Raw genomic sequence first — 27,978 nt, 5'->3', positions numbered from 1 at the left:
TCACTCAGTTGTTTCTGACTCCTTGCAGCCCTACGAACAGCACCAGGCTCCTCTGTCCACAGATTATCCTGGCAAGAATATTAGAGTGGGTTTCCCTGTCCTCCTCTAAGGGATCTTCCTGACCCAGGGACTGAACCTGCATCTCTTATGTCTCCTGCATTGGCAGGTGGATTCTTTACTGAGCCACCTGGGAAGCCCAAGTAAGATTACTGGATCAGGTTGCAATTTCCTCCTTCAGGGGATCTTCCTGATCCAGGGATCAAACCCATCTCCTGTGGCCTCCTGCATTTGCAGGCCAGTTCTTTACCACTGAGTCACCTGGGAAGCATATTCTTAGGCAAATAGCTATTTGTTGTTCAGTTGCTAAGTGGTGTCCCACTCTGCGACACCGTGGACTGCAGCATGCCAGGCTTCCCTGTGCTTCACTATCTCCCACAGTTTCCTCAAACTTATGTCCATTGAGTTGGTGATGCCATCCAACCATTTCATCCTTTGTTCTCCCCTTTTCCTCCTGACCTCAATCTTTCTCCTCATCTGGGTCTTTTCCAATGAGTCAGTTCTTCACATCAGGTGGCCAAAGTACTGAAGCTTCAGCTTCAGCATCAGTTCTCCCTATGAATATACAGGATTGATTTCCTTTATGAATGACTGGTTTGATCTCCTTGCTGTCCAAGGGACTCTCAAGAGTCTTCTCTAATATCACAGTTTGAAAGCATCAATTCTTTGGCACACAGCCTTCTTTATGGTCCAACTCTTAAAATCTGTACATGATTCCTGGAAAAACCATAGCTTTGACTATATGGACCTATTAAACAGATACTATTTAAGTCTGGAAACTCCTATACATTGCTTATCTCCTCAGTCCTTTTTGTTATTCTTTTTCAAATTTCCCCTACATTTGGTCTGCTTGAAATTAGGTGTCCTGTTATTGCAGTGGCTGATGGCCCTTGTTTGATCTTGGTCTTTGTGCATTTTGGTGCTATTATGTCTCATTTCCACTTAAAGAACTGAGTATCAGTGGACTGTTTTGAGATGATCCATTCATCTTTCTCTCATGAATACAGGCAAATTAAATATACCAAGTAAAAGAAAATAGAATTAGGATAGTTACTATACAGTTCAGTTCAGTTCAGTTGCTCAGTCGTGTCCGCCTCTTTGCGACCCCATGAATCACAGCACACCAGGCTTCCCTGTCCATCACCAACTCCCGGAGTTTACTCAAACTCATGTCCATTGACTCAGTGATGCCATCCAGCCATCTCATCCTCTATTGTCCCCTTCTCCTCCTGCCCCCAATCCCTCCGAGCGTCAGGGTCTTTTCCAATGAGCCAACTCTTTGCATGAAGTGGCCAAAGTATTGGAGTTTCAGCTTCAGCATCAGTCCTTCCAATGAACACCCAGGACTGATCTCCTTTAGGATGGACTGGTTGGATCTCCTTGCAGTCCAAGGGACTCTCAAGAGTCTTCTCCAACACCACAGTTCAAAAGCATCAGTTCTTCGGTGCTCAGCTTTCTTCACAGTCCTACTCTCACATCCATACATGACCACTGGAAAAACCATAGCCTTGACTAGACGGACCTTAGTCAGCAAAGTAATGTCTCTGCTTTTGAATATACTATCTAGGTTGGTCATAACTTTTCTTCCAAGGAGTAAGTGTCTTTTAATTTCATGGCTGCAGTCACCATCTGCAGTGATTTTGGAGCCCCGAAAAATAAAAGTCTGACACTGTTTCTACTGTTTCCCCATCTATTTCCCATGAAGTGATGGGACCAGATGCCATGATCTTCGTTTTCTGAATGTTGAGCTTTAAGCCAACTTTTTCACTCTCCTCTTTCACTTTCATCTAGAGGCTCTTTAGTTCCTCTTCACTTTCTGCCATAAGGGTGGTGTCATCTGCATATCTGAGGTTATTGATATTTCTCCCAGCGATCTTGATTCCAGCTTGTGCTTCTTCCAGCCCAGCGTTTCTCATTATGTACTCTGCATAGACGTTAAATAAGCAGGGTGACAATATACAGCCTCATTTTCCTATTTGGAACCAGTCTGTTGTTCCATGTCCCATTCTAACTGTTGCTTCCTGACTTGCATACAGATTTCTAAAGAGGCACGTCAGGTGGTCTGGTATTCCCATCTCTTTCAGAATTTTCCACAGTTTATTGTGACCCACACTATACAAGCATCTTATATTTTTAATTATTAGCTGACTATTAGGTTCTCTTCTTAAACCAGCATAGGACAATAAATGTTGGGTTTTATTTCACTTTTTAAATTTTATCTTTTCACATTAGTGAAGGTCTATTCCCAAGCTGTCAGTGACTTGAATCTTGTTTGGGGATAGTTCTCTGCTGTTTGTGAACTATTATTTTTAAGTTAGATTTCTAGATGTTACAGGCATCTAAGAAGACTTTGCATACAGTCTGTTTAAGATGCAGAAAAGAATGGCCTGGGTTTTAACACAATCATTGCAATTGTTTGTTGTTTTTTTCATTTTTGCATTTAACAAGATCTTTCCCACTAATTTTTTGTTTAGGAAATATGTTTGGCCTTCATTTTATTTTTTTTAATTGAAGTATAGTTGATTTACAATGTGGTAGTAGTTTCTGATGTTCAGCAAAGTGATCCAGTTTTATATATGTGTGTTAATTCTTTTTCAGTTTCTCTTTCCATCATAGGTTATTATCAGATGTTAAATGTAGTTACCGTGCTATACGTATTCAGTAGGACCTTGTTTGTCTGTTTTACATATAGTAGTATGTATTTGTTAATCCCAAGCTCCTAATTTATTATTTGGCTTCGATTATAATATATGCATAGAAGTCATTGCTGGGTTAGGAGAAATACTTTGTCATAATTCTATATAAATTACATATAATTTGTAATATTTGAAACATATTTTGTCCACTATTGATTATTTATTATAATTCTCAATTTGAAATTTTCTGGAGACTTTTCCTCCCGTGAGGAGCTACCAAATGGCATAGGTCTGCAGAGTAGGGGGCCTGTCGCCTTGTGTCACGTAGGTTCAGATTTGACCAGAGCATGCTGTGCCTCTTCCCTTCTAGTCTTCTCCAGCCACAACTGTTACATCGCCTAATTCTACACCAGCTAAAACTATTGACACATCGCCTCCGGTTGATTTGTTTGCAACTGCATCGGCAGCTGTACCAGTCAGGTTAGTTCATGAGCATGCAGCAAGCTGTTTATTAATATTTTGATTAGGTTTTTGTTTTATTTTTATGTATTGAACCCAAATGACTTCACAAAATGAAATGTTATTCTAGTGAATATATGCTATTTTGGGTTATTTTCAGGTACACAGCGTAAGTTCTTCTACACCTTATACAGTTATTTAAGTTTGTACCTCTCAAAGTGTAAGTAAGACCTAAGCTCTGGGAATTGCCTTGTTCAGATATTTGGGAAAGAAAGTGGAAGAAAGATGCACACATTTCAGGTTCTTCTGAAATGGATGATATGGACAGTGTTTTCTGAAATTCACTTCTTTTGTGAAATTTAAAGGCTGTCTTGAAGTGCTATAAAATGAAATGAAGTAAAGTGAAATGCAATGGTAGGTTGAGTAGGTGGTACATATGAGTAACTCAAACTCCGTGTGTAGGAAGAAACTGTCAGGATGCTCCTAATTGCTTTTATAGCACCCAAAAATCAGAATAGTAGTGAGAAAGATAGGGATGACTGTGTGTTGTATGAAGTCTCTGAGGTGCCTAAAAGGAAGCCCCAGCTAAGAGAGGCTTCCTCAGGTATTAATTTCAGGTCAGCTCTTTGTTTGGTTCTTTTGCCTTGAGAAGATTCTGCTCCCATCTTGTAGTATCTGTGACTCTGATTATGAATGCTCTGTACTTGGAGACTTGAATTTTGAACTGAGCAATAAATCCACATAACGTATCCATGTAAACTATGCCTGTTGGTCTCCACTCACTTAATTCTAGTTTTACAATCACAGGCTTGGAAAGGCCAAGTTCTTTCTGCCTCTATACCAAGATAAATTGCTTCTTATAAAAGCTTTGATTCAGGTCTTAATAACAAATGTTTCCCTATTCTGGCTCTTAAACCAGTTGTACTTATGAAATAGATAGCAAAACTAGGCAAGTTTCAAAGAATATTACTTGCAAATCTAATATGTAAAAAAGATAGGGATTGAACTGCTATTTATAAAGGGGGTTAGGGAACTTGGACCCTGATGGCTTAGTACCTGATATCGCAGCCTTTAATCCAGTGCTTCTTAAACCTGAATGGAGAGTGAACACCTGGGGTCACAGTAAAATGAAGACTCTGATATAGTAGATATGGGGTAAGCCTGGGACTTTGCATTTCTAACAAGGTCCCAAGATGCTGTTAGTTTGGAGATTGTACTTTGGAATAGTAAAGCTCTAGGCTCTTCCTTGGAACTTATATAGATGAAAGAGCTTTGGAAAGCACAGCCCCATCTGAGTAAGAGTGAAAAAATATGGAATTGTTTATGGATGAGGCCTCTTACAGGCCAACTTGACATGTTGCAATTTAACATAAGAAAAAGGTACAATACTGATTATTCATTTTAGTGTTCTTTGATTTATAACTAAATTCTTCTTTTCAAGATAAAAATTATTTACTATGATACAAAAAAATACAAAAAATTTTAGGAAATAGAGAAAAGGAAAAAATTACCAATAATTCTCTTTAATATTTGGAGCATGTTTCCTTTTGTCAGAGTCCTCATAATCAGCATTTCAGATGCTACTCAGTAGACATAACATGTTTAAAATTCCCCTTACTTTGAGGCATTTAGATTTTCCCTTTTTCTTAATGCTCTATGATTTGCTGAGTAAGCCATTGCTTGAGGTATGATTTAACTTTGTTATCTGTGGAGCAGGAGTTGGCAGACGATGGTCCATAGGTCAGATCTAGCCCATTGTCTTTGTAAATAAATTTTTATTGCAACAAGGCATGTTTGTTTGTTTACACACTGTGTCTTTTTCATTCTGCACTGGCAGAGTCAAGTAGTGACAGAGGCTGTCTAGCCCACAAAACTAAGATGCTTAGCATCTGGCCCTTGACAGAGGTAGCTGGCCGACTCTTGGTATAGAGGAGCGTATGTTTTACTGCTCTACTTTCACAAATATTATTCTCTTGCTGGGTTTAAAATACCCAAAATCTGTGATGTTTTCTGCCTAAGTCTTTATTTAAAAAACACCTTTACATTTTAAAATTTCAAAAATCTGATTGTAAAATGATATTTGCCTTTCAGCACTTCGAAACCGTCTAGCGATCTCCTGGACCTCCAGCCAGACTTCTCCCCTGCAGGGGCGGCAGCAGCGGCACCAGCACCAGCACCACCTTCAGGAGGCGCCACTGCGTGGGGAGGTGAGTGGAATCAGACAGCTGTGTCATTTTTCTGTTTAGCTGTTTTCATTCAGGTTATATTTGTTACTCTTTCCTTCTGGTTATCCAAAATGGTGCTAGAAACTGAGGGAGAAAACCCTAAAAATGGCATCGAGGGATTGAAATATACAGTGAAAGAGAGACAAAAGGTGCCTGTGTGTGCTACGTGCGAATGCCCTGTTGCTCAGTCGTGTCTGACTCTTCCCAGCCTCATGGAGTGTAGCCCTCCAGACTCCTCTGTCCATGGGGTTCTCCAGGCAAGAATACTGGAGTGGGTTGCCATTTCCTTCTCCAGAAGATCTTCTCGACCCAGGAATAGAACCCGTGTCTCCTGTGTCTCCTTCATTGAAAGGCAAATTCTTTACCACTGAGCCACCTGGGAAGCCCCGAAAGTACCCATAATACAGTTAAAATATTCAAGTAATCACATGGTTTTGTTATTAAAGTTGAAACAATGGGAGTATTTTTTCTTAGCTATTCTCAAATCTTGATTATTTTAAGTAATTGCTCTCTAAGAGTGCAGGCCTTAGAAGATTGTGTGTTTCCTTCAGAAATTATGAGATTACTGAAAGGCAGCATTTTGAATTTGGTTTGTGCAAGTGCAGTCTCTGTAGTTTATTTCTTTAGATCTGAATTGGTTTTATTCATATTGTATTTGATTTCATGCAACTGGAAATCTGGGATAGATTCTTATTTGTGCCAGAAAAGATCTATACTAAACTTGTTAAGAGTAAGTACTTGATTTCCACTTTATTCATGGATCTTTGGAAAAATTACACTTCTATACATGTTTGATTTAAAAGGATACTTAATACCAATATAAAATTAAGTTGATTATTGCTTCATTCTTAAAGTTTCATGGTTCAGTTCGGTCACTCAGTCATGTCCGACTCTTTGCGACCCCATGAATTGTAGCACGCCAGGCCTCTCTGTCCATCACCAACTCCTGGAGTTCACTCAAACTCACGTCCATTGAGTCAGTGATGCCATCCAGCCATCTCAACCTTTGTCATCCCCTTCTCCTCCTGCCCCCAATCCTTCCCAGCATCAGAGTCTTTTCCAATGACTCAACTCTTCTCATGAGGTGGCCAAAGTACTGGAGTTTCAGCTTTAGCATCATTCCTTCCAAAGAACACCCAGGACTGATCTCCTTTAGAATGGACTGGTTGGATCTCCTTGCAGTCCAAGGGACTCTCAAGAGCCTTCTCCAACACCAGAGTTCAAAAGTATCAATTCTTAGGCACTCAGCCTTCTTCACAGTCCAACTCTCACATCCATACATGACCACAGGAAAAACCATAGCCTTGACTAGACGGACCTTTGTTGGCAAGGTAATGTCTCTGCTTTTGAATATGCTATCTAGGTTGGTCATAACTTTCCTTCCAAAGAGTAAGCATCTTTTAATTTCATGGCTGCAATCACCATCTGCAGTGATTTTGGAGCCCCTCAAAATAAAGTCCGACCCTGTTTCCACTGTTTCACAGAGTTGGTATTAAATACCTTACTCTACCACATCAAGCTATCAAAGTAAAAATTTTTTTTAAGTTTGAAAGTGGCTCATACAACTATAGAAATAACACAGAGGGAATGACATAAGCAAGATGGTCAAATAGGAAATGTCCCATCGTACCTCCCCACAGAAGTAATCGTTTGGCAGCCATCCACAGACAAAAGTGCCTTTGTGGGTGCTTTGGGATCCAGGAAAGGTTGCAAAGCCCAAAATCAAGAAGGCTTGATTTGAGAAGGCAATTTCAGGTAGGAGGCTCATCAACCTTGGTCCTGGCAACAGTCCTGGAAACACTGCCATGCTCCTGTGGACTCATTACAGTCCTCTTTGGCCATGATCCTGCCACCAGCAACATCTGCTACAGGACTGGGAACCATACACTCCCATGCATTAGGTGACAGGCCTGCTGACCTTGGTCTCAGCTATGGACCCTGAAACTGCCTGTGACCCAGCTCCAGCCTATCTCACTTTTGGTCCAGGAGCAATCCCACCTGCCCAGAGATCTACTGGGAGACATACCTGTCTGTGCACTTAGAGACAGGCCCAGTGACCTTAGGCCAACCTCAGATCCTAAAGAAGCCTTGTGACTAGGCTCGGCCCTTCCCAGCTGCAGTCAGGAAGCTGTCCTGCCCACCTGGGGACTTTGTGGGAGACAGACTTATCCATACCCATAAGGGTAGGCCTGCAGACCTTGATCCCATTTGTGGACCTTCAAGCAAATATCAGACTTGATTCAGCCCCACTTAGCTACAGTCCAAGGCTAGTCCTTCCCAGCCCCGAGACCTCGTAGGAGCTACACCCAAACGTGCACTTGCCCACAAGCCCACCACCTCTGAACTCAACTGAAGACCCTAAAGTGGGCCCTTGTTCCAGTTCCAGCCCTACTAACCAAGGTCGTGAATGCAGTCTTGTCCACTCAGGGGCCAGGAGGCAGGATCTGTACCCACCTAAGACCCTGGTAACAGGCCCACCAACATGGGCGCTACAGCAGGCCCAGGAGTAGCCACATGAACTTGCCCCAACCCCATTCAACTGCAGTCCCAGAGGCAATATCATCACCCCAGGGACCTGAAGGAGATCTTCACCTGCCAAAACCAGTGTTTAAAAATAGGAAGAGGTGTTTTTCCTTCTAATGCACAGGCACCATCACAAGGCTACATGAAATACAAAGAATCAGGCAAAAAAAAAAAAAAAAAAAAACTCCATGACACTGCCAGAGAGAAGTCACTCAGTCATGTCCAACTCTTTGCAACCCCATGGACTATAGCTGACCAGGCTCCCCTGTCCATGGGATTTTCCAAAGAATACTGGAGTGGGTTGCCATTTAAAGGAAACTAATAAAGCTCAGTAACTTACCCTAAAGAAGTCTAGATTGTCTGCTAATGAATTCAAAATAATCATCCTAAAGAAGCTCAGTGAGATTCAAGGGAACACATGCAGGCAAGAAGACAAAAATCAGGAAAACTATACATGAACAAAATAAGAAAGCAGAAACTGTAAAAGAGAACAAAGCAAATTCTGAATGAAATAGAATATGATGACTGAACTGAAAAGAAAAACTCTGTAGAGAGCTTCAGCAGAAGACTGAATCAGAGTAAAAATCCACAAACTCAAAGATAGGGTTTGAAAATAGCCAATTAGCAATCAGAAAATAGCCAGTTAAAGGAATAAAAAGGGAAAAAAGAGGATGCATACAGGACCTGTGGGACATCCTAAAATGAATGAAGATAAGCATTGTAGAAGTTTCAGAAAGAAAGAAAGAAAGTGAAGTCACTTGGTCATGTCCAACTCTTTGTGAGACCTAGTAGGAGCTACACCCAGACACCTCAATTACACATAGAAAATTCTCTAGGATGGAGAATGTTGGGACAAGAAAAAATTTTGATGAAGAAGATTGAAGTCATATCAAGTACTATTCCTGACCTTCAGTGGTATGAAACTAGAAATCAGTAACATAACAAAACTTTGAAAATTCCCAAATACATGGAGATTTTATAACATATGGCCAACCAATGGGTCAAAGAAGAAATTAAAAAGAAATTTTAAAGAATCTTGAGACAAAAGAAAATGGAAACACAGTATATCAAAATTTACCTGATGCTACAAAAGCAATACTAAGAGGGAAATTTATAGTGCTAAATGCCTCCATTAAGAAAAAAAGATCTCAAACAATCTAGCTTTACATCTCATGGAATTAGGTAAAGAACAAACTTAGCTCAAAGATAGCAGAAGGAAGGAAATAACAAAGATTAGAGCAGAAATAAATGAAATAGAGACCAGAAAGATGTTAGAAAAGATCGACAAAACTGAGTTGGTTTTTTGAAAAGATAAAATTACTTTTGCCTGTGTGCATGCTCAGTTGTATTTGCCTCTTTGTGACCCCAAAGACTGTAGCCCACCAGGCTCCTCTGTCAGTGGAATTTTCCAGCTGAGAATAGTGGAATGGGGTGCCATTTCCTACTCCAGGGAATCTTCTTGACCCAGAGATCAAACCAACATCTCCTGTGTCTCCTTCATTGCCAGCTGGATTCTTTACCACTGAGTCACCTGGGAAGCCCAAAATTACCTTTGGCTAGACTAAATAAGAAAAAAGGGCAATGACCCAAACTAAAATTATAAATGAAAGAGGAAACATTATAGCTGATACCATAAAAATGCAAAGAATCATAAGGGATTGTTGTAAGCAATTATATGCCATGATTGGATAACCTAAAAGAAATGGATAAATTCCTAGAAACATACAGCTGACCAAGATTCAGCTGACCAACAAACATACAACTGACAGTCAAGACAAAACAGAAAATCTGAACAGACTTACATAAATAAGGAAATTGAAGCAGAAATCAGAAACCTCCCAACAAAGAAAAACCCTTGATCATACAGCTTCACGAGTGAATTCTGCCAAACATTTAAACAGAAATTAATGTGAGTCCTACTCAAATTCTTCCCAAAAAATTGAAAAGAGGGAACACTTCCAACCTTTACTTTTTTGAAGCTAGTTTTACGCTCATACCAAAGCCAGATACACACCCTATAAGAAAAGAAAATAACAGGCCATCATTCCTGATGAACATAAAACTACAAAAATGCTTCACAAAATATTACAAACTGAATTCAACAGGACATTAAAAGGATCATACACTATGATCAAGTGGGGTTTCTCCTTGGAATGCAAGGATGGTTCGACAGTTGCTGGTGATACACACCACATGGTAGAATAAAGGATGAAAATCATGATGATCTCAATAGTTGCAGAAAAAGTGCTTAACAGAGTTCAACAACCTTTCATGATAAAAGAAAGCTGTCAACAAATTAGGTAGAGAAGGAATGTATCTCAACATAATAAAGGGTATATATGACATGTCCACAGCTAACATGATTCTAAATGATGAAAAGCTGTAACATTTTCCTCTAAGATTAAGACAAAGATGCCTACTCTCTTGAGTTCTATCCAACATAGTACTGTAAATCTAAGCCAGAGCAATTAGTCAAGAAAAATAAAGGCATCCAAATCGGAAAGGAAGAAATAAAATTGTCTCTGCATCCAAATAGGAAAGGAAGAAATAAAATTGTCTCTGCAGATGACGTGGTCTTACATGTAGAAACCAAAGGATGCCACCAAAAACCTGTTAGAACTAATAAATGAATTCAGTGAAGAAGGCTGAGCGCCAAAGAAGGCTGAGCACCGAAGAATTGATGCTTTTGAACTGTGGTGTTGGAGAAGACTCTTGAGAGTCCCTTGGACTGCAAGGAGATCCAACCAGTCCATTCTGAAGGAGATCAGCCCTGGGATTTCTGTGGAAGGAATGATGCTAAAGGTGAAGCTCCAGTACTTTGGCCACCTCATGCGAAGAGTTGAGTCATTGGAAAAGACTCTGATGCTGGGAGGGATTGGGGGCAGGAGGAGAAGGGGACAACAGAGGATGAGATGGCTGGATGGCATCACAAACTCGATTGACGTGAGTCTGAGTGAACTCTGGGAGATGGTGATCGACAGGGAGTCCTGGCGTGCTGCGATTCATGGGGTCGCAAAGAGTCGGACACGACTGAGCAACTGAACTGAAGGTTTGGGAATCAAAATTTATGTATAAAAATCAACTGCATTTTTATACACTAACAACAAACTATCTGAAAAAGAAGAAAAATAATTCCATTTATAGTAGCATCAAGAAGAATAAAATATTGAGTTGGCAAAAAAGTTTGGGTTTTTCCATAACAACCCAAATGAACCTTTTGGCCAACCCAATACTTAGCAATAGACTTAACCAAGGAGATGAAAAGCCTCTACACTGAAAACTATAAAACATTGATGAAAGAAATTGAAGACACAAATAAATGGAGAGATATCCTTTGATCATGGACTAGAAGAACTAATACTGTTAAAATGTCCATACTACCCAAAGTGATCTACAGAATCACTGCAGTCTACAGAATAAAATTGGAACCTTATCTTATATCATACACAAAACTCAAATGGATTAAAACAAATATAAAACCTGAAACCATAAATCTTAGGGGGAAAAAACTCCTAGACATTGATCTTAGCAATGGATTTTTTGATTTGCCACCCAAAACACAGGCAACAAAAGCAAAATTAAGCAAGTGAAACTACATTCAAGCTACAAAGCCTCTACACAGCAAAGGAAACAATCAATCAACAGAATGAAAATGCAACCTGTGGAATGGGAGAAAATATTTGCAAGAAAAAAAAAAAAACAACCTTGATTTTAAAATGGGCAAAGGACATAAATGGACATTTCCATAGAAGATGTGCAGATGGCTAACAGGTATATGAGAAGGTGCTCACTGTCATTAATCATCAGGAAAATGGAAATCAGAACCGGAAATAACACCCCACACTTGTTAGCATGACTATTATTAGTAGAAGAAGAGAGAAGTGTTTGTTGAGGGTGTGAAGAAAGGGAATCATTATACACTGTTGGTGGGAATGTATGTAAATTGGTACAACCATTGTGGAAAACAGTAGAGTAGAGGTTCCTCAAAACAATGAAAATAGAACTATTACAGGATTCACCTATCTCACTTCTAGGTGGATGGATATCTGCACTCCCATGTTCACTGCAGCGTTAGCCACAATAGCCAAGAAAAAAAATAACTTCTGTTTGTCAGCAGATGAAAGGGTAAGGAAAACATGTTGTATATATTCAGTGGAATAATATTCAACCCTTTAAAAGAGAAGGAAATCCTCCTATGTGTGACAATATGGATGACATAAAGGACATTGTGCCAAGTGAATAAATATGCCAGACACAGAAAGACAAATATGTACACTCTCATTTATATGTGGAATCTTAAAAAAGTCAAACTCATAGATACAGAAAGTAGAAGTTGCCTGGGGCTGTTGTTGAGCAATGGAGGGCAAGGCATAGAATGAGAAGCTGTTGGTCACAGGGTTCAAAAGGTCAGCTGTAAGCTGAAGAAGTTCTGGAGATCTAGTGTACAGTACGGTTACTATGTTAACCATTAATAATACTGTGTTGTATACTTGAAACTTGCTAAAAGAATAATCTTAGGTTTTCAAACTACAAAAACATAGGAACTGTGTGAAATGATGGATATGCTAGTTTGATTGTGGTCATCTTCTCATAATGTATATGTATAACAAATTATTACACTGTGCATCTTCAGTTCAGTTCAGTCGCTCAGTCGTGTCTGACTCTTTGCGACGCCATGAATTGCAGCATGCCAGGCCTCCCTGTCCATCACCAACTCCCGGAGTTCACTCAGACTCACGTCCATCGAGTCTGTGATGCCATCCAGCCATCTCATCCTCGGTCGTCCCCTTCTCCTCCTGCCCCAATCCCTCCCAGCATCAGAGTCTTTTCCAGTGAGTCAACTCTTCACATGAGGTGGCCAAAGTACTGGAGTTTCAGCCTCAGCATCATTCCCTCCAAAGAAATCCCAGGGCTGATCTCCAGAATGGACTGGTTGGATCTCCTTGCAGTCCAAGGGACTCTCAAGAGTCTTCTCCAACACCACAGTTCAAAAGCATCCATTCTTCGCACAATTGCACTCATCTCATGTGCTAGTAAAGTGATGCTCAAAATTCTCCAAGCCAGGCTTCAGCAATACGTGAACCGTGAACTTCCAGCTGTTCAAGCTGGTTTTAGAAAAAGCAGAGGAACCAGAGATCAAATTGCCAACATCTGCTGGATCATCGAAAAAGCAAGAGTTCCAGAAACACATCTATTTCTGTTTTATTGACTATGCCAAAGCCTTTGACCATGTGGAGCACAATAAACTGTGGAAAATTCTTCAAGAGATGGGAACACCTGTGCATCTTAAATACACAAGTTTTATATATCAGTTAGACCTTAGTAGAGCTGTGGGGTTTGAGAAACAACACTGGTAAAAGACATTAACTGGCTGATGAGGAAACCAGTAAGATGATAAAGCTGGTTAAAAGAGCATTTTGAGGAATTGGGATTTATAGAAAAGGAATGTTAAAATAAAATGGCTAGGTTGGGTTCAAAACTGGTTAATGTCCAATAGGGCAATAAAAATCATGTCTTGAGGTTATCTTTTTCCCAAACACAGTATTATATCACTAGCAGACAAGAACTGTAATTCAGTACATCATTTCAGAATCAGTCCTTAGTTAATGTTAAATTGCAGCATCAAATGAAGTTTCATTCCATAGGTAATTAAATAATCCTTGGGTGAGCTTGGTAAACATTGGCAGAGTGATATCAGAAGTACCTGCTGTACTCTCTTAATTTTATTTCCAAGTTTTTTGGTAACAAAATGAAAGTAACTAGTTGTGAAATAAAGTTGCTAACTATGTAGATGAGCATTTAAAATATTGGTGCTTTTCCATTTAAATGCTTCAAACTTCTCCCTTGTTAAAATGTTCAACTCCTAAGTCGACAGCTGTCATTTTTTAAAATCAAAAGTCTCAACATCACTTAAATTTATTAAATCTCTGTTAGTAAAGGAAAATATTGTTGAATTGGTTTTATAAAGGGCCACCTTTTTTAAAAACCGTATTCAAGTGTTCATGGTATTTTTTTTTAATTGTAGTATAATTGCTTTACATTACTGTTAGTTGCTGCTACACAACATGAATCAGCTATAAGTACTATAAGGGCCTTCTGGTTCTTATGCTTTCTCATTCTGACCTTCATCTTTTTGAAATGTTTATTTCAACTTATAACTTATTTTCTTTACCCCAGTATATTATACAACATATTATGTTTTCTTGCTTATTAAAGAATGCTTCAAATCTATATCCTTAAATCAGACTTTCTCTGTCATAAAATTCATATGAATGGCTTTTATAGAACTTTTATAATTTAACATTTAGTGTTAATTATAAATGTGTGGGGTTATACAAATTTTTTTCAGTGTTATATGAATGTATTAACTCTAATTTTCTCAACTAATTAAATCAGTAGATATTTGACACTTTGTAATTTTTAGAACTTTTCAAGCATAGTGGTTTAGTGATTTAGAAACTTTAGTAAGTAAATAGTGATATTGTTAACTGTCTCCTTTCACCATATTCTCCAGTGTCAAACTGAAGAGAAATTGTGTCCTTTTTGTTTGGTTTGTTTGTTTTACACCAAAGGAATAATAAAAAGAATAACTCTAGGTGAGATATTTTTAAATTGTACTGTAACATTTAAAAAAAAAATTGGCCACACCACACTGCATGTGGGACCTTTATTCCCCAGCCAAGGATTGAACCCCTGTCCTCTGCAGTGGAAGCACAGAGTCCTAAGTACTGGACCACCAGGGAATTCCCAACATTTTTATTCATATTTATCTCTTGGTACTTTTTGCCAAGACACATAATACTATGAGAAATAAGTTATAATAGGCAATTTTATTATAACACACTTCAGTCTTTGCTTGTTAGGAATGAATAGCTATTGATGATTGAAACATTGAGGTATCAGTGAATATAGAAGAAAGCAGATGAGTATGGTTTAGCTAGGGCTGTGCAGTGTGGATCTGCAGTCTGTCTTTCTCAAATGCAGGGCAAGAGGTCTGAAATTCAGCCTGCTTTCTGTTGGCCAAGCTGTGGGCTTTCTTCATCCTTGAGGAATAAGGAAAACCTTTTCCAACTTGCTGACTCAGCAGAACAGTTTTTCATAATTAGTACAAAGCACATTATAGTGTATCATAGTGTTGGCTTAGAACCTGATGGTTGGACAGCATTAGTCTTTTGTCTCAACAAAATATCTATAGCTATTTTCATGGCAGTAGAAAAGTCAGCTGGGGAGGAAAATACTAATAAATTCTCTAGCTCTTAAGCAAAATAGTAAAACTTACAAGTCTTAATAAATTCAAGTAAACTAGTATAATATGAAATTGAGAGATAATAGTCACCTTTGCTGCTATTGTTTAGTTGCCAAGTTGTGTCCAACTCTTTTGTGATCCTATGCACTGTAACCCACTAGGCTCCTCTGTCCATGGGATTTCCCAGGCAAGAATACTGACTTGGGTTGCCATTTCCTTCTCCAGGAGATCTTCCCAACCCAGGGATTGAACCTGCATCTCCTGCTTAGTAGGCAGATTCTTTACCACTGAGCTTACCTGAAAGGCCCCATAGTTACCTTGAGTTTGCATTTATTCCATAGATACACAGTGATATTTGAAGAGGATTCTAAATTATAACAAATATGTTTGTTCTGCTTTATTGACTATGCCAAAGCCTTTGACTGTGTGGATGACAACAAAGTCTGGGAAATTCTTAAAGAAATGGGAATACTAGACCACCTGACCTGCCTCTTGAGAAATCTGTATGTTCTTATCTGGCCATAATGATAGTAAGAGAATTTCATTTTGTAATGATGTGTCCATATCAAGTGTTTACAAATTTCTTGTAAGGGTTCTGAGTACTGATAAATATTGCCAATTTAGGGGACATATTGTAAAGGATAGTACTTCTTGTTGGTGTGAACCAAATTAGCATATTCATATTTTATAAATTTAATTTAAATAGTGCATGTTACATGTGGCATTCTGCTAGCCAATAATGATCATCTTTCACTGAAAGAATACAGGGCATTTTTAAGATCCCTATCTTTCTCCCCATTATAGGGAGAGTGTTTTTTCCTTCATAATAAATGCATCCCTCTGTACAAACAACTGAGTGTGTGTGTATTGTATTTCTGTGCATCCTAGAAGTGGGAAATGGCTAATTTCTTATTGTAAATGCCTAAAGTAAAATTTCTACTTTTTGACAAATACAGAATTACTCCTAGGGTTTTCTTAGAATTAATAGACTTAATAGAAATTTATTAACACACTCGAAGGCTCATCAATATTATGTGACCACATGACTTTGTTTCCATGTGAATATTATTAATAGCTATACTATAAGCAGTGTTTGTGACCCACATTACCTTTTGCTTGTTAGTTAAATCTAGGTGGGGCACATCTGTAGGTTGTTTTCATGCACATTCATGAATACACACACACACACACACACACACACTCTTTCTGTGAAAGATTTATAGAAACTTTGAAATTCATAGTCCTATGTCAACTTAAATGTTAGCTGTTGCTCTTTTTTATTGATAATTGGCATACACCAATTATATTTGTTTCAAGTATACTATATTTGGCATTTCTGTACATTCTGAAATGATCAGCACAATAAGGCTAGCTACCATCTATAAGCCATTGCTATTATTAACTTTCATTATCATGCATTTGATATGTTCTGGATATGGGTGAGCACTTAAATATATTAACACACTTAATCTAAAGTGTGACTCTATCTCACTGCACCATATAGATCTCCTTGTTAATTTAGTTGTAGTTCTGTTTCCTTGGTTACAGGGAATGTTTTCTAGCAATTTCTGTAATACAAAAAAAAAATTGCTCTGATTAAGTACTACTTGCAAATGAATTTGGGAGCCCACTCCAGTGTTCTTCCCTGGAGAATCCCAGGGACGGGAGAGCCTGGTGGGCTGCTGTCTATGGGGTCGCAAAGAGTCGGACACGACTGAAGCGACTTAGCAGCAGCAGCAAATGAACTGGAACTCTTATGCTGTAGTGGGTTTTTTTTAATAGTTTAATCCTCTATAAAAGTAGAAGTTTTGAGAATATTTGATAACTGTTCCCATCATCCTATAACAGGAACTTGCTTTTATAGTAGAGAAAATTTTGCACAAACCCAGAAATACCTAAGATAAATTGTGCTTCATGTGGAAAATTAAGATTTTGGAGAGTAAAACCTGTGGTTTCCAAGAGTAGAAAAAGTTTTTCAGCATCAGTTATCCACCAATATGCTTAATCATTACATTTTCCTAGGAAATTTTGCTTTCCATCTTTTTATATCATTTTTGTCACCCTCTGTCCTAACAAAACATTGATTAAGAGCAAGGAACTAATGTTTTAATCTTTCATACTTTTTGTTTTAAATCCTTTCATTTTTGTTCCTTCTAGTGTACATAAATAGTCTTCTCCTTTCTCAATTACCAAACGTATGAAATAAATTACCATCCCCTGTCATAGGCAGTGGGAGGTCTGGAAACTTAAATCACATGGTTCTTAGCTCTTCTGCTAAATCACATCACAGCTTAAGATAGCCACTGATAAGGGCAGGGGTAGGGAAAGCCCCACCAATGCCAGGAAAAGAGAGAAACCAAGTCTCTCTGACTTCTGATGAACCACATTGGTTTCCAATTTATATTTTTAGGATGTGTGACTGTAGAGTAACAGTTGCATTGGGCCAGGTCCATTTGGTTTGAGCAATTATTTGAAAGATCTTCTCCTCAGGATTTGGGACCTGGACACCTAACAGCAAAAAATACCCTAGCTTCAAGTCAGCATAGATCCCTTTTTCCAGCTCTTCATTAGATGTGCATTCTGAAATTTAAAAACTATTTCTAATGTCAAGAACTCCATGTGGTATAATATTCTAATGTTGCTGTGAAATATGTAAGATTTGTTTAGGAAGAGCCTTATTATCTTAGTGGACCTGTAGAGTGCTTTACCTGACATTTATTGGGTTTGCAAATTGCATAGTTAAATGAATGTGATTATGTTTTTCTTCCAGTTTTCAGGTATAATTGATATACATTACTTTAAGGTGTATCATGTAATTATTTGACTTGCATACATCAAGAAATGATTACCAATAAATTTAGTGAACATCCAGCTTTTCATGTAGATACACAAAGAAGTAGAATAAAGATTTTCTTGCTTGTGATGAGAACTATTAGCATTTACTCTCTTCACAACTTTCATATGTAACATACAGTGGCACTGATTATGTTTATCTTGTTGTATATTATATCCATAGTACTTATTTATCTTATAACTGGAAGTTGATATTTTTTGACTGCCTTCATCAAACTCCCCTTCACTCTTCCCCTGCCTCTGGTAACCACAAATCTGATCTCTGTTTCTCTGTGTTCATTTGTTTTGAAGTATATTTGACCTAAAACACTGTTAGTTCTCATTATACAATATAGTGATTGAATATTTCTATACATTTCAAAGAAGTCAGCACCTTAAGTCTATACAAAGATGTTATGTATTAATAACTATATTCCCCACAATACATTTCATCCCCATGACTCATTTATTTTGCAACTGAAAGTTTGTTCCTCTCAATCCCTCTCACCTATTTCTCTCCTACCCTTCAACTCTTCCCCTCTGGCAACCACCTGTTTATTCTCCATATCTATGATTCTGTTTCTATTTTGTTATGTTTGTTCATTTGGCTTGTTTTTTAGACTCTACATATAATCGTATAGTATTTGTCTTTCTCTGACTTTTTTCACTTAGCATAACAACCCCCTAGGATTATTCACATTGTCACCAATGACAAAGATTCGCTCTTTCTTATGATTAAGTAATATCCCATTATAGGTAGATAGCTAGATAGACACACACACACACACATCTTTATCTATTCATCTAGTGATTGGCAGTTACATTGCTTCCATATCTTAGATATGCTGCAATGAACATATGGATGCATGTAGCTTTTCCAATTAGAGTTTTCATTTTCTCTGGGTAAATAACCTGGAGGAATGGAATTGCTGGGACACATGGTAGTTCTATTTTTAATTTTTTGAAGAATCTCTATACTGTTCTCCATAGTGGTTGTACCGGTTTACCTTCCCTAACAGTGAGTGAGGATTCCCTTTTCATCACATTCTCACCAACACTTGTTATTTGTTGTCTTTTTGATAATAGACGGTCTTGCAGGTGTGAGGCAATATCTCATTGTGGTTTTGATCTTAATTTCCCTGACAATTATTTTTCATGTGTCTGATAGCTGTCTGTATGTCTTCTTTGAAAAAATGTCTACTGAAGTCCTCTATTTCTTTTATAATCAAGTTGTTTGCTTTTTTGTGGTTGAACTGTATGAGTTATTTGTGTATTTTGGTTATTAACCCCTAATTGGATTTCTCATTTTCTAATGTCTTCTCTTGTTCAGTAGGTAGCCTTTTCATTTTGTTGATAATTTGATTCACTGTGCAAAAGCTTTCTGGTTTGACATAGTCCCGTTTGTTTTTGTTTCCCTTGTCTTAGGAAACATACTCCCCAAAATATTATTAAGGCCCATATCAAAGAGTATACTGCCTGTATTTTCTTCAAGAAGTTTTCTGGTTTCAGGTCTTACATTTAAGTCTTTAATCGATTTTGAATTTATTATTATACATAATGTGAGAAAGTCTAGTTTGATTCTTTTACATGTAGCAGTTCAGTTTTCCTAACACCACTTATTGAGGAGACTGTCTTTTTCCCCTTTATTGTTACCTCCTTTATTGTAAATTAATTGCCATGTAAGTGTGGATTCACCTTTTGGTAGTTCACTCTTGGTGTATAGAAACTCAACAGATTTCTGTATATTAATTCTGTATCCTGCAACTTTACTGATATGATTTTAGTAGTTCAGTAGTTTTATTTTGGTGGCATCTTTAGGATTTTCTATGTATGGTATCATGTCTTCTGCAAAGAGTGACAGTTTTAGTACTTCCTTTCCAATTTGGATTCCTTTCATTTCTTTCCTGATTGTTCTTGCATGATTGTTGTGGCTAGGAGTTCCAATATTATACTGAGGAAATGTGGCAAGAATGGGAATCTTTTCCTATTCCTGATCTTAGAGGAAAAGCTTTCAGATGTTCACTGTTGAGTATTCTGTTAGCTGTGGGTTTGTCATATGTAGCCTTTATTACGTTAAGGTATATTCCCTCTGTGTCCCCGTTGTTGAGAGTTTTTATCATAAATAATGTTGAAATCTGCCAGAAGTTTTTTTCCACATCCATTGAGATGATCATATGATTTTTATTCTTCAAATTGTTAGTGTGATGTATCATCAGTTCAGTCGCTTAGTCGTGTGCGACTCTTTGCGACCCCATGAATCGCAGCACACCAGGCCTCCCTGTCCATCACCATCTCCCAGAGTTCACTCAGACTCACATCCATTGAGTCCGTGATGCCATCCGCCATCTCATCCTGTCATCCCCTTCTCCTCCTGCCCCCAGTCCCTCCCAGCATCAGAGTTCTTTCCAATGAGTCAACTCTTCACATGAGGTGGCCAAAGTACTGGAGTTTCAGCTTCAGCATCATTCCTTCCAAAGAAATCCCAGGGTTGATCTCCTTCAGAATGGACTGGTTGGATCTCCTTGCAGTCCAAGGCACTCTCAAGAGACTTCTCCAGCACCACAGTTCAAAAGCATCAATTCTTCAGCGCTCAGCCTTCTTCACAGTCCAACTCTCACATCCATACATGACCACAGGAAAACCATATCCTTGACTAGATAGACCTTAGTCGGCAAACTAACGTCTCTGCTCTTCAATATGCTATCTAGGTTGGTCATAACTTTTCTTCCAAGGAGTAAGCATCTTTTAATTTCATGGCTGCAGTCACCATCTGCAGTGATTCTGGAGCCCCAAAAAATAAAGTCTGACACCGTTTCCACTGTTTCCCCATCTATTTCCCATGAAGTGATGGGACCGGATGCCATGATCTTCGTTTTCTGAATGTTGAGCTTTAGGCCAACTTTTTCACTCTCCTCTTTCACTTTCATTAAGAGGCTTTTTAGCTCTTCTTCACTTTCTGCCATAAGGGTGGTGTCATCTGCATATCTGAGGTTATTGATATTTCTCCTGGCAATCTTGATTCCAGCTTGTGTTTCTTCCGGTCCAGCGTTTCTCATGATGTACTCTGCATATAAGTTAAGTAAGCAGGGTGACAATATACAGCCTTGACGTACTCCTTTTCCTATTTGGAACCAGTCTGTTCCATGTCCAGTTCTAACTGTTGTTCCCTGACTTGCATACAGATTTCTCAAGAGGCAGGTCAGGTGGTCTGGTATTCCCATCTCTTTCCGAATTTTCCACAATTTCTTGTGATCCACACAGTCAAAGGCTTTGGCATAGTCAATAAAGCAGAAATAGATGTTTTTCTGGAACTCTCTTGCTTTTTCCATGATCCAGCAGATGTTGGCAATTTGATCTCTGGTTCCTCTGCCTTTTCTAAAACCAGCTTGAACATCAGGGAGTTGTGATCCTTTATTTAGCAATGTATTGTTCAGCCTCCATGGATTTGTGTTTTTTGAAGTTTTTTCATGTAGTTGATTTCTAGTTTCAACATTGTGTTTGGAAAAGGTCCTTGATATGATTTTAGTCTTCTTAAATTTACTGAGACTTCTTTTGTTGCCTAGCATATGATCTATCCTAGAGATTGTTCCATGTGCTCTTGAAAAGAATGTGTTTTCTACTACTTTTGTATGTAATGTTTATATATGTGTGTGCATAAACACTTAAATTTGTATAAAACAAAAAAAATATGTATAAAGTCTTATCTGATCTAATAATGTAGTTTCAGGCCAGTGTCTCCTTATTGATTTTCTGTTTCGATCATCTGTCCATTGATGTGAGTCCCCTGTGCCTTCTGTGTCCCTGTCAGTTACTCCATTTATGTCTGTTTAGATTTACTTTATGTATTTGGGTGCTCTGATGTTGGTTGCCTGGGGCTTCCCAGGTGGTGCATTGGTAAAGAATCTGCCTGCCAGTGCAGGAGACACGGGAGACTCGGGTTGGATCCCTGGGTCGGGAAGATGCTCTGGAGGTGGAAATGGCAACCTACTCCAATATTCTTACGTGGAAAATTCCATGGACAAGAAAGCCTAGAGGGCTATAATCCATGGGCTCACAAAGAGTCGGACATGACTGAATGACTGAGCGCACACACACACACACACGTGTTGGATACATATATGTTTACAATTGTCATATTTTCTTCATTAATTGATCCCTTGATTAGTATGTGATATTTTTCCTTGTCTCTTATAACAGTGTTTATTTTCAAGTGTGTTTTGTCTCACATAAGTATTGCTACCCTGGCTTTTCATTTCTATTTACATAGAATACATTTTTCCATCCCCTCACTTTCAGTCTGTGTATCTTTATGTCTAAAGTAATTATTATTAATGTCAAATTTATGTTTATCAACCTTTTAAATGGCGTCTGGAACTTTTGGTTTACTGAGTTCTCATATCATTTTTAAAGCTCTGAAAAAAAAAATAGCTTCCAAAGGAGTTTTGATAAAGTTTCCTCATGTTTAAAATAAATTTCCAGTAACATTCATGAATTCGAATGTGATGCCTGAGATGTATCACGTGACTGATACTAGAGGAATGCATTGGACACTCTAAATGTTTAACTTAAAGTCATAGTATAGTTAAAAATAATCCCTCTTAGGCTTATTATTTAGGATGCCATCTGTAATCCCACTGTTGATCACTAAGAAAGTATGAACCTCTCAATGGAATGCTGACCTCAGAAGGGCTGAAAAGCTTTGATACCACAGAATCTCTCACATTCATCTTGACAATAATTTTCATATGTTGTCACAATGTTTATAAGTGTAAAAGTCATATATTAAACTGAAAAACATCTGGTAATGTGAAACTTATGAAGAAGAAAATAGGTTTGAGTTTCTTTTCTCTAACCCTTAAACTTTCATTCAAGTTAATATGTTGCACAAACTGTAGCCATTTTAAAGCGTCTATTCACGCTCTGGTATTCTACACTGAAGTGATACATCAACTAAAGAGGATCCACAAAGTTCAATTAACTATGGTTTCTTCGGAATTGACAATTATAGTATAATGAAATCAACCAAAACAAATGAAATAGTAATTCTGATAAAAAAAATCAGTTGAGTTCATCAGAATCATTTAGACCTAACTTAAGATAAGTCTCTTGACCTCCCTTGCTCTCAGTTTTCCCATCTATGAAATTGGAAATTTGATCTAGAGGATCCCTACGGTCACTTCCGGGTCTAAAGTTCCATGATAATAATAGGTAACATTTATTTTTTAATTACAAATGGTCCAGAAAGGTACATAAAGCTAAAATTTCTTCAGTTAGTGCCTCACCCTGCTTGGACATTGGTGTGGTTGCAAGTTTCAGCTTTCTCTTATTTCTTCATATGCTGACCCCATGGACATCAATAGACCTTTTGGGAGAGGGTGAGTAAAGCTTTATCTGTAAACCTCTGGTTTGAGAGACTTCCATATCTTAGTAATTGTCCTCACTTTGATCATTTGAAGCCTGGTATATCTTTTGTCCTTTCCTTTTCTTCTCTTCCATTTGTTCTGTGTCTGCTGCAACGTAGATTCTCTGGCTGCACTTCCCTCTGTTCCCTCTGAAGCGCAGATCTCAGATCCGTTTGCACCAGAACCTACTCCTCCTGCTACAACTGCAGAAACGGCAGCTGCTGCAGCCTCTGCCTCAACTACCACAGCTGTCACTGCTGACGTCGATCTCTTTGGAGGTTAGTCAGTCACATCCCTCCTTTCATTTTCCTTCCAGGATTACTAAAATTACCATAGTATGAAGATGTTTAAAATATTTTACACGATAGAACAGTATGACACAACTTTTAAGTACTTTTAAAATGTTTATTCATGTATATCTTTGCTCAGTTTGTCAACTTCATTTCGTTTTAGTGGTTTTAGAGCACAGGTTGCAATGCTTTGGGCCTGTTTTATTTTCTATTTTTTTGCAAAGTTAGGATTTAAGTCACTATTAGGACTCTTGTCCCGTATATGGGCTCCAGCCCTGCAGTATCTATAAGGGTGGTCTCAGATCCTTCTATACTCCCATATTTAGGATTGGGTTTTTGGAATTTCTTTTTAGATTTGTACTAGCTGAGAAGGAAAAAAATATTTGGGGAATATGGGAGGAGAAATTCTGGTCTAAGTTATTTTTTAAGTTTTAAGACAAAAAGTCCTCTAAAAGTTCAGACCTAGAGGTCTTTGAAAAGAGTTTAAGGACATCCGTTTTTGCAACCTTCAGCTTGTTCTTTGCAAGCAAAGATTTGGATTATCTTTGGCTTCAGAACTTTGAGAGATCACTGGAATCAGTACTTGCAAAGCTGATTGGAAACAGGTTTATAGCAGACTTTGAATGATAGTCTGAAAATATTTTTTTCCATACAAATGTAAGTTCTGACAGAGTTGATTTACAGCTGTAAGCCTGAGTCAGATATCCTAGGCTCTGCCAGTATAACATGCCTGGACCCAATGAACCATCTGAAGCTACTTTATTTACATCTTCCCATCTTGAGTGGTGCTTATGTCCAAACCTGGAGAAGTGCTCATTTTAGATGTGTCCATTGAATAGTGTTACAATCATCATAGTTTTGTGTTTCTTCATTTCAACATAACATCTTTCCCAGGGCATTTTGAGAATATGGTAAAGAAATCAGAGGATGCAAAAAAAAAAAAAAAAAAGGAAAAGAAATCAGAGGATGCAAACAATGTGGTGGGGGCAAGAGAGTTTTGGCAGGTTCTAGCAGAGTTTATAAATTCCCCTGGGAACATACACTTACATACCATCACGTAACACTGCTATGTGCCCCACTCTCTGAAGCTCGCCAACGGTGTCTAAGACAAGGAGTCCTCAGCTTGACACTGCATTGTTGCCTCTCTTTCATGTGAGGCAATTTGCTGCTGCCTTGCTGCACTGCCATGCTATTACAGAAAAAAATCTGCTTTTATTAAAAAAAAAAAAGTAGAAGGGATTTTCAGATTCTTAAATAATTTATTATAAAGAATTATTTGCCAGAGAAAGTTAGTTTTTCATCATGTCTCTATAACTTTTGAGACCAGAAATTAGAGTTTTAGTTTACATTTATAAAATAAACTTCTGCATCCCCTCCTTCTTCCCCCATGATTGATCTTGAGTATGGATGGTTTCTCATAGGCTTATGTTAACAGGAAAATTCAAGAAAAAATATGAGCAGGGTGGTAACAATTTTGTATGTAAACATTTCTGTTCCTTTAGCTATTCAGATTTTTGTTTTTCAGTCCATTAGAAGGAGCTTAATTGCCTATAAGAAATCAATCAGCTCCATCTTGCTTCTCTCATGGTCCTCTAAAACCTAAGATATTTCTTAGAAATATTCTTTGTCCCATTATGCTGTTTGTGTTGATCATTACTGCTTTGATGACATCCATCAAGCAGAAGAATCTGTATGTTTGGAAATATTTTTATGATGTCATTCTTTCTTCTGCAATACAAGTTTAAAAGGTCAGTACTGTAGCAAATTATATTACTTAATGCCAAAGAATGGAAACTCTTCTCTTAATTTCACCAATATCCTTTCTAGTCATCTGGCTGGAGGCTAAGGAGATGAGTATCTCTGCAAATCTCATTACAGTTATTTTTACTAATCTTTGTAATTCTATAAACTGTCTCCTGGCCACTGGTAGCTGTAAAATTTGTAACCTTGATGTTCATAAATTTATGTGTTTCACTGTATGTTTTATGTTAGTAGTTTTCAGTTATATTCCCTGGTTTCTTTCATGTTCTTTATGGATTTAAAAGAAATCATCTAGAGGTAGGACTTTAAATTAAAATTCAAACTAAAATCTCTCCAGTCATGTTGTGTGGCCATTTAAAATAAATGTATCTTTAAAATGGGCAAGTGGTAGAACTTTTGATTAATAAGAACATCAGTTATTTCATGTATATGACTTTAAAATATGCCCCTATGAGGTTTTATGTAACATGGCTAGCAGGATTAAATAGACTTTGGAACTAGGATTAATGCATTTTAAAATGGCTAATTTTTAAATTTTCAGGAATATGAAATATTAAACATTAAAATTTTCTGTGCATTTTAGTCTTATATTTTCATTACAGATTTGAAAAATAGGGACTGTTATTTGAAAATACTCAGATTGATACCTACATCATGTTTTAGTCATTTCAGTGTAAGTCATTAAAAACATTTTTTAAGAAACATTATATTTGCTAAATGCTTTATTTTTTTAAAGGAACTTTAAAAAAAATAAAATCTGTCTTCTCTGATCAGGCAGAACAGGACTGCAAGGCAGTGTTGTGCTTTAAAAAAATTAAATATTAAGAGAAAACACAAAATTTTTTAAAACATTCTGTTTTTCATTGATGTAAACTTTAGTAACAACAGCGTATTAGTTGTTTTTTTTTTTTTTTTTAACAACACAGTGTTTTTCTAAGCAGTGCAATGCTAAATTGATGCTAATTCCTCTTGCATTTGCCAGGATACCCTTTCAGTCAACTGTGTTAATTTGTGAGCATCCTGCATGAAAATGGTAGGCTGCAAGCACAGAACCAAGTGGCTGGAAAACCAAAGAACTTGCTTCCCAAGCCTGACTTCATTTGTACAGGCTGCTTAACAAACTAAGTTAATTAACCTTCCTTAAAATCAATACTTAAGTATAAGCCCTTACAACTAAACTTAATGGAAGAATGTTATAATCTGAGACCTTTGGGAAAGAAAATGAAATGCTGGTGACTTTTGGGCTCAAGATGTTGAGAATGATTGAAACCTTTGAGCTACGTATGTGATTTAAAGATGGCGTATGGGGCTGGAGAAGACAGGGAGGGATAGTTCAGCCTGGGGAGGACAAGAGCAGTGAGAAATTTTCACATAGGAAGTCAGGCACATGATAAAATTTTAGAGGGGAAATTCTCCCTGTGTTGCCAGAAGGAAGAGAAGGCTAGTCTGCACAATGTCTGAGAGACTGGTTTTCTGGGTAAGACTGGACCAAGTCCATAACTGTAGAAAAGCAGGAACACACATTTCCTAGAAACAGCAGGGGTTGGTAATTGGCGGAATGTAGACAGGAACTGTGAGTGGGTAACAATGGAAGGAGAACTAGATTGGAGGTGGTTTTAGCTTTCAGTGCTGGAAGGATAATGTTGCCATCTATTATGAAAGAAACCTAGGTAGCTAAGAAGTTTTATTGTTTTTTAGAAAACAACATCATAATTGCTTTATTATCTCTCACAGTCTCAGTCTTGGGGGTCTGCTGAGCTCAGCTGGACAGTTATCTCTCAGGGTTCCTTGCATGGCTACAGTCATACAGTGGCTGTGGGGTTGGGATCATCCAGACTCTTTCATTCATGTCTCCATCTCCTGTGCTGGGAGGACTTAAAAGCCATGGGCTGGAGCAGCTGGGGGTCCTTTGTTTAAGAGCAGTTTTGACAGTAGTAGACGAGTTAAGTTTATGTTTAGTTTCAGAGAAGCATTGAAAGGGGATGTCTTGCTGACAGGGGAAAAGTAAAAAACCACCTTTCCTGAAGATATAGCTACAAATATGGGTTTCATCTGCTTACACAGAAGTAATCATTAAACAGGCACACCCGTGAATACTTGTTTGAACTCACGACTGATGTAGAAAGAAAGAAAGTGAAGTTGCTCAGTCGTGTCCGACTCTTTGTGATCCTGTGGACTGTAGCCTACCAGGCTCCTCTGTCCATGGGATTTTCCAGGCAAGAGTACTGGAGTGGGGTGCCGTTGCCTTCTCTAGGGGATCTTCCTGACCCAGGGATCGAACCCGGGACTCTCCCGCATTGTAGGCAGACGCTTTACCATCTGAGCCACCAGGGAAGCCAGTAGCACTGATGTAACTGATACTTAATTCAGTCCTACAAGGAGGGAACAGTATAGTAGAAAGTGGCACAGTTCATCACAGTAGAGTGGTTAACCACACAAACTTCAGTCAGACAGCTTACAGCCAAATCCTGACTCCACCATTTGCCAAACCTTGGGCAAATCCTCAGAGTTTACAAGTTTCCATTCTCTTATCTACAAAGTGGAGAA

General features: G+C 38.1%; 1 protein-coding gene across 10 annotated transcripts in view; it reads left to right on the top strand.

Annotated features, from left to right (window-relative positions):
* SNAP91 (synaptosome associated protein 91) overlaps nt 1-27,978 on the top strand; it is a 168,389-nt gene that overhangs the window by 95,379 nt on the left and 45,032 nt on the right. For 8 of the 10 annotated variants that reach the window (XM_040238966.1, XM_040238956.1, XM_040238961.1 and 5 more), the window contains 4 exons: nt 3,064-3,173; nt 5,244-5,359; nt 23,339-23,353; nt 23,500-23,658. In XM_040238966.1, the coding sequence (XP_040094900.1) occupies nt 3,064-3,173; nt 5,244-5,359; nt 23,339-23,353; nt 23,500-23,658 (400 nt within the window). The remainder of the gene's footprint in view (nt 1-3,063; nt 3,174-5,243; nt 5,360-23,338; nt 23,354-23,499; nt 23,659-27,978) is intronic. The other 2 variants (XM_040238963.1, XM_040238960.1) reach the window with 1 other exon arrangement.

Source organism: Oryx dammah, unplaced genomic scaffold (assembly GCF_014754425.2).
Source record: "Oryx dammah isolate SB20612 unplaced genomic scaffold, SCBI_Odam_1.1 HiC_scaffold_4, whole genome shotgun sequence".
Taxonomy (NCBI): domain Eukaryota; kingdom Metazoa; phylum Chordata; class Mammalia; order Artiodactyla; family Bovidae; genus Oryx; species Oryx dammah.
This window is presented reverse-complemented; position numbering and strand designations above follow the sequence as displayed.